This window comes from Penicillium angulare (genome assembly GCF_028827245.1).
Source record: "Penicillium angulare strain IBT 27051 chromosome Unknown utg000005l_segment0_segment0, whole genome shotgun sequence".
Taxonomy (NCBI): domain Eukaryota; kingdom Fungi; phylum Ascomycota; class Eurotiomycetes; order Eurotiales; family Aspergillaceae; genus Penicillium; species Penicillium angulare.
Window position 1 is genome coordinate 3,310,665 of NW_026623164.1, and position 12,918 is coordinate 3,323,582.

General features: G+C 49.1%; 5 protein-coding genes across 5 annotated transcripts; 1 reads left to right on the forward strand and 4 right to left on the reverse strand.

The window, feature by feature from the left end:
* Nucleotides 1-45: 45 nt before the first annotated feature.
* Nucleotides 46-1,668, reverse strand: erg12 (mevalonate kinase; the record flags this gene model as incomplete). The annotated part of the gene is made up of 1 exon (XM_056924806.1): nt 46-1,668. One exon carries the CDS (start codon nt 1,666-1,668, stop codon nt 46-48), a length of 1,623 nt encoding a protein of 540 aa, XP_056777532.1.
* Nucleotides 1,669-2,593: 925 nt separating this feature from the next.
* N7478_008593 (putative cation chloride cotransporter) lies at nt 2,594-6,579 on the reverse strand (the record flags this gene model as incomplete). Its single annotated transcript, XM_056924807.1, has 4 exons — nt 2,594-5,167; nt 5,222-5,387; nt 5,444-6,029; nt 6,087-6,579. 4 exons carry the CDS (start codon nt 6,577-6,579, stop codon nt 2,594-2,596), a joined length of 3,819 nt encoding a protein of 1,272 aa, XP_056777533.1.
* A 508-nt stretch (nt 6,580-7,087) lies between these two features.
* Nucleotides 7,088-9,415, forward strand: N7478_008594 (putative amino acid transporter; the record flags this gene model as incomplete). The annotated part of the gene is made up of 2 exons (XM_056924808.1): nt 7,088-9,181; nt 9,248-9,415. The coding sequence occupies 2 exons, from the start codon at nt 7,088-7,090 to the stop codon at nt 9,413-9,415; spliced, it is 2,262 nt and encodes a 753-aa protein (XP_056777534.1).
* Nucleotides 9,416-9,975: 560 nt separating this feature from the next.
* Nucleotides 9,976-10,803, reverse strand: N7478_008595 (pyruvate transporter MPC1; the record flags this gene model as incomplete). Its single annotated transcript, XM_056924809.1, has 4 exons — nt 9,976-10,051; nt 10,161-10,319; nt 10,424-10,496; nt 10,731-10,803. The coding sequence occupies 4 exons, from the start codon at nt 10,801-10,803 to the stop codon at nt 9,976-9,978; spliced, it is 381 nt and encodes a 126-aa protein (XP_056777535.1).
* A 754-nt stretch (nt 10,804-11,557) lies between these two features.
* Nucleotides 11,558-12,548, reverse strand: N7478_008596 (small nuclear ribonucleoprotein-associated protein; the record flags this gene model as incomplete). Its single annotated transcript, XM_056924810.1, has 6 exons — nt 11,558-11,640; nt 11,708-11,752; nt 11,815-12,244; nt 12,316-12,387; nt 12,446-12,454; nt 12,525-12,548. The coding sequence occupies 6 exons, from the start codon at nt 12,546-12,548 to the stop codon at nt 11,558-11,560; spliced, it is 663 nt and encodes a 220-aa protein (XP_056777536.1).
* Between the last annotated feature and the right edge of the window lie 370 nt (nt 12,549-12,918).

Consider the following 12,918-nt stretch of genomic DNA (forward strand, 5'->3'; position numbering starts at 1 on the left):
CGAAGTGATATGGTGGCAGAAGTGCTGGGCAATCCGCGTCCCAGATTAAGCAGCAGCAGCTCGTTTCCAAAACTTCCAGCCTTCGCGCTTTTCGTGGAATCCCACTCCCACGAGTTGCTCAATACCGATGTGACCCTCGGCCTCTTCGAACTTTTCCTGGTCAATTTCTTCGCCGCCCTCCTCGTCGGAGCCGTTGCGCAGAACCGCCGGGTAGAGGACACCGATACCATCACCTCCGAGTGTGGTTTCGTATTTGTTGAAGCCTTCAGCGGCAAGCTGAGCCTTCAATGCCTTAACAGCCTCGGGGTTCGCATCAGGACGAAGAAGAGTCATAGTACAACCACCACCGCCAGCACCAGTCAACTTGGTCCAACCAACATTGGCAGAATCAACAAGTTCACGAACTCGCTCCAAGCGAGGATGGGAGACGCCCAATGAGACCAACAGGCCGTGGTTGAGACGAATCAAAGTACCGAAGTGATCCATGGCCTCCGCAGACTCGTTATCAGAGTCAGGTGAGTCGATTAATTCGCGCGCAGAACATGATATTTTGTCAATGGCGTCCAAGATAGATTCCGTTACAACAGGGAGTGCCTTTTTCAACTCAAGCACCTTCGCTACTTCAGTGGCGGTGGAGCGGGTTTGTTGGGTATCGACGACAAGAAGCGGTAATTCAGGAAAATTTGGAAGTGGAAGGACAGTCGGTGGTTTCTCGTAATCGGTTCGCTTGAAGAACACAGCCTTGCCGCCTGCGGAGACCGTGTTGTCTACCCCACTGGGGTTTCCATGAATGCAGAGCTCGCCCACAAACGCCCAACGGTTGATACGTTCAATTTGAGTCTCAGCTTCATCAGGGGGCTGGTCAGGATGAGGACCGGCGAGAGTCCTTATCTGGAGCAGAAGAGCGGAACTTAAACAAACGCATACACTGGCACTGCTGCCTAATCCGGCGCCGGTGGGGATTGTAGAACGAAGGGTGTAGATGGCACCTGGGCTTTGTGGAGAACCCAGGGAGAGGAAGAGGTAGAGGAATGCGGAGGCGGAGCGGACATGAGGTTTGCGTTGCTCTTCGGGAATGCCCTCGGAGACGTGTTCGAGGTGGGGCTCAAGTGCTTGAACGAGTTCGTCATCGAGAGATGTGACCAGGCTGTAGTAGAACTTCTTTTTGTCTGAGCGGTGGAATACATCCCACGGAAGTGTATCAATATTCCAAGTATGCTTTAGACCCAGGTCTCCGAAGTTGAGGGTAATTGTGCGTTGTGATTTTGAAAGGGTGGTGACGAGGAGATAAGATCGAAGAGAAATAGCCGCAGCCAGGGCCGCTTTGCCGTGAACGACGGCGTGTTCGCCATAGACAATGACTTTTCCTGGCGCCGATACCATGAAGGTAGGCGCCATTGGAGACGAGGCCTTGCGAGACATGCCTGGGCGTCGTCGACTTCTGGTGCCGTTTACTGAGGTGGAGCGGGTGGAAGAGGTGCTGTCCGATAAGTCTTGCGAGTCTGACTCGACACCGTTGCCGTTGCTGTGACTATGACTGTGACCGTTCATGGGAGGAGATAAATGGCCGTTCTGTGTTTCATCCGGAAGGAAATGTGCGACTGGGCGACGCTGGGTATTTGGGGTTCCGACGTTACCATTCAATTGCGGAATTCTGGTTGTTGACATGGCGGATATTAAAATCCAGGGGGAGGGGGGGGAGTGGAATAGGGAGACGAGACGCAGTACCGGTGAGTCGGGCAGTAAGGAGGGAAAGGCGTGTGGATGTATTAATATGCAGGCGGAGTTCAAAAACAAGAATAATCAATGGTGGTCATTATTCCCTTTGAACTTGGACAAACAATGAGAAAGGAACAAGATGCGATCGGGGGATTTTCAGTTCTCCAAGTTACGGAGTATACCTGTGCACGCGTGGCTGCCAATCAAACGAGGGCAATTTATGATTGGTCATCGACCCCGACTTTTCTGTGGATTTTTCTTGATAAAACTGCGATTTGATTGGTTGATTTGGTCTTGGCTGATTCTCATTTGTCAAGTTAATTTCCCTTTTTCCACCTGGTGAACATTCAAATGTTAGTGCACAGCTGAAGTCCATGAACGCGGCACTCAAGGTAACTTCAGGGCCGTGTACAGTCCGGGTCATCCTGGCCAGGTGACACTCGCTTAATTACAAACTCATCTATGAAAATCTCCAAGCGACATGACTTCGCCTATTCTTGCTTCTTCACCTGAAAAGTATAATAATCCTTCATGCTAAGCTCAGGCAAAAAGCAAATTTTTATTTTTATTTTATTTTTATAGTTTTACCTTAGTCTACTCGGCCCCGCCGATCCCCGGTGGCGGCTCTGACTGCATGATGCAGGAGACAACCTTCGGGAAGTCCGGTCACCTGAGGACCACCACGTAGCTGTTGAAGCTGTGTGACTCTGCATTCAGAAAGATTCAAATTATGTGCATTATGACGTACTCATATGAACAATAAGAGTGTTAAAAATACCAAATACTGAAGTCTATTTACATCCAGCTGTCACCATATATGCATGTGCATGGTAACTAGTCCAACAAGATGCATACGCAATCGTTAATTCGTTCGTTATAGGTTCATAGTCACAGTCATGCTATTACTGTGAACCAATAAGCACGGAGGGAGACCCTGCCACAAGACCTCCAGGTCGCTCACGTACGAAGCACTATCTTGCTCGCTGAGAGATGTACCCTCTACCGGCGAGGGCAACGTGGTAAAGATGACGGCTGTGTCGTGGCTCTGCTGAACCATCAACTCATTGAGAATGAGGTGCTGAGCTCGGCTAGGAAGATCATTGAAAGACAACGGAATGGATGCTGGGCCTGGGAATCCAGACGCTGTTTGGCTGCTCTGTGCACTAGTGGGACTAGGTGCTATAGCAGATGGGCGGCGGGCGTAAATGGAGTCAAGTTTCTGTGAGAATCGGGGCGGTGATGCATTGGATGCGAACATGATTGACGGCCCGGCCCCTTCTTCTCCAGTATTGACCGTGGCTTCTGGGATTGGAGAGGAGCTGAAACGGTTGCTGGAGGCGGAGCGACTCATAGTTGGGCGAACAGGACGCACAGGAGACCCACTCTTTGGGGATGCATTGTCTTCCGTGACTATTGAGGGGATTACTTGTTGTGTCGCGGAGTCGACTCCAGGGCCTCCTGGAGAGGATTGTTCAGGTAGTCGGGTCGATGGGCTGATACTAAGGCTATGGTCATCACTCCTAGACCGAACAAACAACTGAGAAGATCCATTTCCTCCGCTGACGTTATCTCTCGGTTGGCGTTCGTTTTCTTCATCGTCGCCATCGACCTCCGGGTCGCTAATGTAGGGATCTAGATCGCTATCATCACTGCTCTCGCTACTTGAGTTATCCCCATCGTAGTCAACAAATGCATCTAGAAGGCGATGGGTTTGCATGCCCAGATTGACACCTCCCATAGCTCTGAAGCTAGAAACGGATCGCCTGCGTCTGTTTGACTGGATCAGCTTTCGAAGGCCAGTCACACGTTGAGGCAAGGGCCTGTTTGCGGCATCTTGGCCTGGAGACCCTGGCCACGTGGCTTCTCTGCTAAGTTGCACGTCATCACTCATTGCATCGGTCTCTTGGGAACTCTGGGAGTGATTGCGAGCTTTCAGGACTCCCTGCCACCATTCCTCGCCTCCCAGAACCGACTTAACATTATCCTGAGCGTCTGCCACCTCAGCAGAGGTATCACCGTTGACTATAATGCGATAGGATTTCACGTCCCCGCAAGCAAGCCAGAAGACTGAGACCTCGGCCTCAATCCGCAGCTTTTCAAGGAGAGCTTCAACTCGTCCTCTCTCATCATCCACGTCCGTCTCATACTCGACAAAGACTGCGACACGTAACCGGTACGTCTTTTTCCATGAAGGGACAGTGTTAAGGATACAGCCCAATTGGAGAATGAGGGTGTAAGTATCGAAATTGGTGGTCAACACATTTTGTTTACTCTCTGTATCGGCTCCCAATTCAGCGGACATTTGAATCGGCCAGAGATCTATGTATTTTTTCGTGTGGCGGCCGTGAGGATCGGGCAGCTCGAGATCCTCAAATCCTTTTGCTACAGCAACGTTGATACGTAGCTTGAATAGAAGGTCTTCGAGAACTGTCACGTAAGTTTGAAGACTCATCGGGTTGACCGGGACAGCGGCTCCATCTGGCGTGTCATGTCGTGAGCCAAAGACAGAAGATCGACGTCTCCATTTAGAGTTGCTGCTTTGCGACAAAGTTTCCACTAATGTTTCGTCTTCTCGAAATTGATCAATGACGACAATATTCGGCCGCATACCTCCAAGTCCTGAATTCAAAACGATATTCCGCATACCCCATTCGGCAGCGGGGGAGATGGCAATATTGACAAAGGCCTTAATCTTGGAATATTCGACTAACTTGGTCCATGCGCTTTGCTGTCGACGAGCCTCCGAAACGGCTGGCGAAAAGTCATCCGTCACAATAACATGGCCAAGCACAAACAGGGCACCCTTCTTCAACGAGTTGCAGAAGGAGACCATTTTGTACTGGCGGTCAAGATCGCTCACAAACAGAAGAATTTGCGGCCGCCAGAATTTCACATGCTCCTGGCGCAGACGCAACAAATATTTCCGCACTTGGTGGTAGATCAGGCTCTGACTGACATCTCCCCAGGGCTTAGGCGGCGTGGTATAATGAATTAACAGGAATAGCATGAGTAAGATGCCAACACAGCCGGTAGCATAAAGACCATCGACAAAGTACATGCTAATACCACTAACCAACGCACCCGCAGCGGCCGTCTGCCAATTGAAGTAATGAAAAGATGGTCGAAAATTTGGTGCAGATCCTATTTTTAGCAGAAAACAGGCCAGGTTCGTGACCAGAAAAGTCATCAAGTATATCATGGTCACAAAAGACGCAATACGATTGATATCAAACAACATTGCGAGTTGAGCGAGGATGAAAGTCATAAATATGGCATAAACTGGCTCGTCGTTTTTCTTTGTGCCTTGAGCAAACATTCCAAGGCCAGGTAGCAAGCTATCTCGGGCAATTGCTTGGAGAAGCTTTGCAGATCCGATGACACCCATCAATGCGGAGAAGAAACTGGTTGCAAACTCTCCTAGTAGAATCACGCTATCTGAAAAATTGACCTATGTAAGATTAGACACAACGGGCTGCAAAATAATCGAGATGCGGGGACTTACGATCTGAATCACGTTAACATTGTTGTAAAAAGATTCCCTGGTAATGGATGCCGCCATAGCAAGAATCACCAAGGTGTATGTAATAAATGTAAGAGCCAATCCGGATAGGGTTCCTTTGGGGATTGACTTGCTCGGGTTCTTTAAATCGCCCGACATACTTGCACCTCTGGTAGATTATTAGCGGGGTACGAGCAATGATATCCATAGCGAATCCAAACTTACGCGAAAATACCACCTGTGGCAGGATACAATATGCCAAACAGATCCTGAAAAGTTTCCTTCCCTTTCAGTTGACTGCCTGCAGCTCCTTTTGTCAGGTGTGGCTTCAGGTTTTCAGCAAGTGTTTTCAAGCTCAATCCTGTAAACTCAACGCCCTCTCGGTAGAATGGTTTCATGAAGACCGCGGACACCGGGATACTGAAAGTGGCCACAAGAAGAATAACCAGTAGTCCATTGCTTGCTCTGGCAAATATGGAACTGCCAGCCAAACAGATAGCCGTACAGAGAACCAAAATGATTGTTCCCCATAGATAAGACCACCAAAAGCCTTCTTGTAGAAAGTTCCCTAAGCTGCCAGATATGCAACCGAAATTTTGCAGAAAACAGTCGATCAATCCGACTGCATTCATTCCAGTGTTAAAAACATGTCCCATGTAAAAGACGATGCCGATGGATCCACCAAATTCAGGACCTAATGATCGGGAGATCAAGTAGTAGGCACCACCACCGCGAACAGTACCATTTGTTGCAATGGCAGATAAGGACATGGTAGTCACCAAGTTGATAGTGTATGAGATAGCCAGAAGAACTTAGCTTGATTAGCAATTGCCCATAAAACCCAAGGGTAAAGAAAGGATTGATTCACCTAATATCCCCAGCAATCCTGCTTGGCCTAAGATAAATCCAAACCGCAAGAACATCAAAATGCTAAGCACATTCAGAGTTGTTGGAACAAATACACCAGAGAATGTGCCGAGCTTCTTCGACTCCTCCGCCACACGCGGCCGATGTCCATGATGTCCAATCCTATCCTTCTTATCAGAGCTAAGGTCACGAATAGTGCCTGCAGATAGAGGCATATGTGATACTGCAGTAGCTCCGCTCGTTTCCACTCTCTCTCTGTCTTCTTCTTTATCAGCCCACCAACTTCTCAGGATATGAAAAGGATTTGTTATCCATGAACAGTGGGCGTGTTCGGCCGTTGCGGGGGTTGGCTCCTGTTGACGAGGAGATATGACTGGTGCTAAAGACAGAAAACCGGCCTGTCCTCCAGCTGAAGCTCCGGGTTCGTTTGGATCTAATCGAGAGACATCTTCTTCGGCAGTTCGAGTCGAGAAATTCGGGCGTCGGCGAGACATTTCGAGATCTCCGATTTATGGATTTCTCTATCCGGGTGCGGGTGCGGCTGTCAAACGCAACGGTACAACCTCACTGAATGAATCTCATGAGGACGAAAAATATCCCTCGTCCCTCAAACAAACCAAACCATCTAAACAGCAGAAAACAGAACAAGAGAGTAAATGTAAGGAGGTTCTTTTGGTCACATAGAAGAAGCAAGTCCACCACCTGCGTCACCGCGCGTCCAATAGATGACGTGAAGAAAAGGGACAAACAGTGCAAAGCTAACCCACACCCGCAACCCGCACTTGGAGACGATCGACCTCTCTCCTCTTTGCCTCTTGTCCAGCCACGAAATTTCAGACAGGGCCTCCCGAACAAAAAGAAGACAGACTCCGGTAAATGCACGGCTCCGGGATAATTGATACTTGATCTTTTGATCCTTCAACTTGCCCATTTTCCTCATGCCCCATCTCCCCACACCTGTCATCCCCGGACACTGATCAGGAGGAATAAACTCTATACAACATGGCGGATAACGGCGAAAGTTCTTCGCTGACCCCGGCGCGCTCAATGCCGATTCGATCGCCGTCACTTCGTTCAACATCACCTGCACCAGATGGAAGCATTCGACAGGCCTCGATGGCTCGTCTGGCATCACCCGTTCCCTCTCCGTCTCTAGGAACCTCGCTCTCGTCTCGACAAGGTATCCCCGGCAGTCGACCAATTACCACCAACACAACCACGCACTTCACCTCTGAACAAAATTTCCGATCCGTCAATGATCCCTCGTCCTTGCCAGGACCGGGTCACTCTATGATTGCATCTCAACTGCAAGAAAGTCTTGGTCGGTCGCCCCCAAAGTTTGGGACCCCCTCTCGAGTAGCGGGATCGCCGATGGTGCCCTCTGTGCTCGAAAACAGGGTCGGCACTCCACAATATGGGTCATTCGATCATAACAACAGCTACAATGGCGGTGACGCTCCTGCGCCACATGAGGATCCGGAGGTCATTAAAAGACACCTCGTCCTGCCACAGCACGATTCTGAAAGTCGAGATACGGGCTCGGAGCTTGGAACTAGCCTGGGTGATGAGCATTTCTCTAGTCTACAACTGCAAGGCGGTGATATGACACGTGAGGTTTACCGATGGGCAGAAGATGCGGAGTCCGACAACCGATTCGCACGCAGCAAGAGCTTCAGTGTCAGCCGGCCGGCTCCAGCAGTAGAAACCGAGGATATACATAGCATATTGGTTCCAGGAGGGTTCCGACGCGACTATTTGCGGAGAGCAGCAGGTAGCCCACACCGCGGAAGTGTTCATGGATCGAATTCAGGAGCGCCATCAGCCCAGCCCCAACTTCCTACTTCCAGCTTTTTGGAGTTCCTAACACTCTATGGTCATTTTGCTGGTGAAGAGCTTGAAGAGGATGATGAAGTCCTGGGTCCAGACGAGTACTTCTCGTCTGATACTTGGGATGAGAATGATGAAGCCAGAGAATCTGGTGAAGATGCAGCTCTGCTTCAGGGTGACAATGCAGGCCGCAAGAAGCGCAAGCACAAGCAACGGGGACCTGCAGGTACTACCACTGTTACTGGTGCCGTCATGTTGCTTTTGAAGTCATTTGTGGGCACAGGAATTCTTTTCTTGCCTCGTGCTTTCTTGAATGGAGGCCTGCTCTTCAGTAGTATGGTGCTTCTTGGAGTCTCGCTGCTAAGTTACTACGCATTTATTCTGCTTGTCAACACTCGGATGAAGATTAATGGATCTTTTGGTGATATCGGTGGTATGTTGTATGGAAAACACATGAGACGCATCATCCTTGGGTCTATTGTGCTCAGTCAGCTTGGATTCGTGTCGGCATACATCGTTTTCGTGTCACAGAATTTGCAGGCTTTTGTACAGGCTGTGAGCAACTGCAAGTCCTTCATCGACATCAAGTACTTGGTGCTACTTCAGCTCGTCATTTTCCTGCCCTTGTCTCTTATTCGCGATATCAGCAAGCTTGGATTTACCGCATTGATTGCAGATGCCTTTATCTTGTTGGGTCTTCTATACATCTACTACTATGATGCTAGCACTCTTATTAGTAACGGTGGTATCTCAGATGTTGTCTCGTTCAACCCTGCGACTTGGTCTATGTTCATTGGCACCGCTATCTTCACTTACGAGGGTATTGGACTGATCATTCCCATCCAAGAGTCCATGAAACAGCCTCAGCGATTCCCAGGCGTGCTGGCTGGTGTCATGATTGTCATTACCTTGATTTTCCTCTCGGCTGGTGCCCTGAGCTATGCAGCCTACGGATCCGCAACTAAGACTGTCATTCTCCTCAACTTGCCTCAGGATGACAAGTTTGTCAACGTCGTTCAGTTGCTTTACTCGCTCGCTATTATGTTGAGTACCCCTCTCCAACTGTTTCCCGCGATCCGTATCATGGAGAACGAACTCTTCACTCGCAGTGGTAAATACAACCCTTATATCAAGTGGAAGAAGAACGCCTTCCGTTTCTTTTTGGTCATTGTGTGCTCGATCACGGCTTGGGCTGGAGCCGATAATCTAGACAAGTTTGTTTCGCTGGTCGGAAGTTTCGCTTGTGTTCCACTAATCTACGTTTACCCGGTAAGTTCTTCTGCCCCCGTGTTTTCTCCGCATGATATTTATTTGAAATCTGACATCTCGATATAGCCACTTCTTCACCTCCGTGCCTGTGCCCGTTCTCGGCGCCAGGCTATCGCCGACGTCACTCTCACTTTCTTTGGTGTTGTTGGCTGCATCTACACAACCGCCCTGACCCTCCAAAATTGGGTTGGTGGTGAAGTTCCCCAAAGCCCAGGCTACTGTGATTCTAAGTAATTGTTCGCCGTGGCGTTGGGCGTTGCTCGAGAGATGTCTGGCTATTTCAACATTAGATTGTGACATAGCATACATTAATTTTTCTTGCATATTCGCAGAACAGCTGCGAGTCTTGGTGCCTGGCTTTTTTCTACAAATTGCCGGTTTCTGTCAGGCTTATTCGGAGTCCTATGGTCTCGTTTGTACATATATTTCGTCTTCTAGGGCTTAAACAATGTTTCCACGAGAATACATACTCCCAAAAACAGTGGCAGAGTAGTATACCGACATATCTGATTGAATTGATCCAATTTTATAGTCTATGTACAGTGACCAGACCAGTAGACCAGTCCCTTGAAGAGACTCGTATACTTCCCAGCCAAAAAAAACGAACCTCACCCTGTCTCTTTCGTTCTGGTCCCCATCATTCCTCCTGTCTAAAATCCCGGAATGTCCTGTTCCCTTCAGAGTAGGATTATTCAATCACAGGAAATAGAGAAATACATGCGAATAGATGCAAACCAGGGAACCAAGGCAATAGACATGCGAACTAAATGAATATAAAGTACAGCCCGAGTTTTTTATGCGGATGAGCCCTCAGCAACAGCCTTGCCCTGCTTGGCCTTTTCGGCAAGCTGAGCTTCCCGGCCTCCCCAGCTAAATAGCAAAACCCGTCAGCTTCATGAGAAAAATAGTGATATGGAATATGTATGCAAGTATGCAGGCATAGTTCCATCCATGTCTCATCTCTTTGGGAATAACTTACTTCCAGTATTGCAGGTAGCGGTATCCCTGAGTAGTCTGAGCACCGAAATTGGTCAAGTGGCAAGCGAAAAGAAGGTAGTTCTTAGGCGTGATAGCGAGAGAGTAGCGCATGAAGGTAGCGGCGTAGACGATCAGAGCACCGGTCATAGTACCAGAGATACTACACGAGAAAAACAGTGTTAGTGACAGCCTTATCTTCAGGTATAGCACGGGAATAGGTTCCAAACAGGATAACCACAATATCAAAAAAGAGTGGAAACATACATTTCAGCGTCCTTCTGAGTATCCATCACAGCAGCGAAGGGAATACCGAAGTTAGAGACAGGGCCCCAGAAATCTGCCGTAAAGCGTCATTAGCAATCACTCCGACAGATAGGTTGCTTGCTAATCCAAGTTTCCATGTTTATCTTTCAATATAAATGCATTTCGGTATACAGTTCAACTGTGAAGTATTGATTTTGCCTTTCTCCCCTTGCTGTTTGGTTTCCCAATTGCATATCAAGAAAGCCGATCTCGCTCCGGGGAGGACGACGGGAAACTCGGGGACGGGCATTGGATTCTGAGAACGTACGGGTTGAGCAGACATAGTCCGCTACCTTGTTGGAGCGGATCTTCGCGTTGATTGCCTTAATAACAGCGGCCATGGTGACGGATGCTGGTGACAATCGAAGGTTAATTCGCGGTGAGGTTGAGGTTGGGGTGTCTGCGGATGCGGAATTGACTCGACTCAACCGGCGTCGGCCGCTAGTCACGTGTAGACCAATTAACGGTTATCTTTGTAGTACATCGAGTCAATTACCTGATCCTTGATTTGTTCGTATAATTTTGCCGCTAACTATATATTTACTGTTAATTTTGGGCTTAAATGATATCCAAATTGCTGCCAGAATCATCAGATGGGGCGTAGTTATCAGGTTAGTCTTGTAGGTCGAAAATCTTGGAAGGCTGAGCTACTACATAGTAGATAACGGGATAGTATATGTATGTAATGGAATACTTAGTATATTAGTACTACTATATTTAGTTGCGACTCTAAATAGAACCGGGACATGTTCGAATTTCAAGTTGGACTTAATCACTCAAATCAGAAAACTATTGCATTTTTGCGATAAAGGGGTCAAAGGAGCTAGCTAGCATTATTGGGTACTGAATGCAAATCTTAAAAGGGTTTCTCAGCTTTTTGGGTTGCCAATCCTTGACATGACCACCATTCCGCATGCGCCGCAACGCCTGGCCCGATATATTGTGGGCTAATCTACCATGTATGCGTACTGCTTTCCCTGAAAAAAAAGGGTTCGTTTCCTTCTACACTTGAAACCCATCCATAAGCTCTCCAGGTCAAAAAGCAGATTGCCGATATGAAGCGTGGGAATCTTCATCCAATGTACATCAATCCGATCATCTGCCACCGAAGCCGGGTGGCGGGTATCCTCGTCCCTGTCCAGGAGGCTGGAATCCAGGAGGAGGTTGGAAAGCACCAGCTAAAAATAGAAAGGTTAGCTGAATGCACCCAAAGGAAAATCTGGAACAAAACAAAGAAGAACTCACGAGGAGCGCCCTGGGGAGCGAAACCAGGAGGAGGAGCGAAGCCAGCTAAGGATTCAAATGCGTTAGTAAATCCATGTCTCATTGCATGTTTCTTTTCGGGAACTTACGAGGTCCGCCTGGGGGTCCACCACGACCGGCAAATCCTGGAGGGGGAGCACCAGGGAAGCCACCTGGAGGGCCAGGAGGGAAACCGCCAAAGCCGGCGGGAGGAGGAGGGCCACCAACGCCAGGAACAGGACCACCGAGTCCAACGGGCAGGCCACGACCAGCGGGCTTGCTGACACCGGGGCCGGCGGCGAGAGTCGCAGCAGCACCACCAGCAACGGGACCAGTGGCGCCGAGACGGGCGGAGGGGTCGGCAGGAGGGGGACCGTCGACGGAGCAAGAGACAACCTGAGCACCACGGACGATGGTCAAGCCAAGGGTTCGCTTCTCCTCCGCTTCGACCTGCGGGGTGGCTGTAGAGCCGGCCGTGGGCTTTGATTTCCGCTTAATACGGCGGAACTCTTCTGTGTCGGCAAGAACGAGGTTCATGTGCTAAAGAACAACCAGAAATATCCAATTAGCTTCTGTGAGCGACGCCTTGATTGTAAAACCAAAGGACATACCTTATCAAAGGCCAGCATCTGACCGGTCATTTGGCGACCATCGTTAAGGGTAACTCTCATCCGGTAGTTGATCTGGGAAGTGTTAGAGGTAATCAATTGGGATGAATCGTATCTCTAAGGGTGGACTCACGAGGTTTTGCTAGACACGAGAGAGTTAGCGACAGCCATTGAAGATATGAAGTCTGGGATTGCGCTGGGGAGAAACCTACCATCTTGCCCTGCTTGTTGGCCATGATTGGCTAAGACGCGCACGAATGCGACTTGAGGGACCCAAAAAAAGTTTGCAAGAGACACAGCAAGTGCAGTCTCCTAGGCAGTTTAAGATCGAGCGAGATGCGAGATCCAGTGTGAAGCTTAAGCTCTGAATACTGCGTAGGTCACTGGACTCAGTTTCTGGAGGATTAGCTTAGTCACCCAGGAACGCATTCACCGCTTGGCAGAATAGTTGATCTCTGAAAACGATTAGGTCAGCGAACATGCAGACCCTAAATTTCGATCATGTGATTTTGCTCTTTAGAGTTAAGTCACCTGACTCGAGGGCTCGCTTCCGTTTCCCGTGATGGACCGAGCCCACACAAACCGCTTTTGTGATCTTTGCAGATT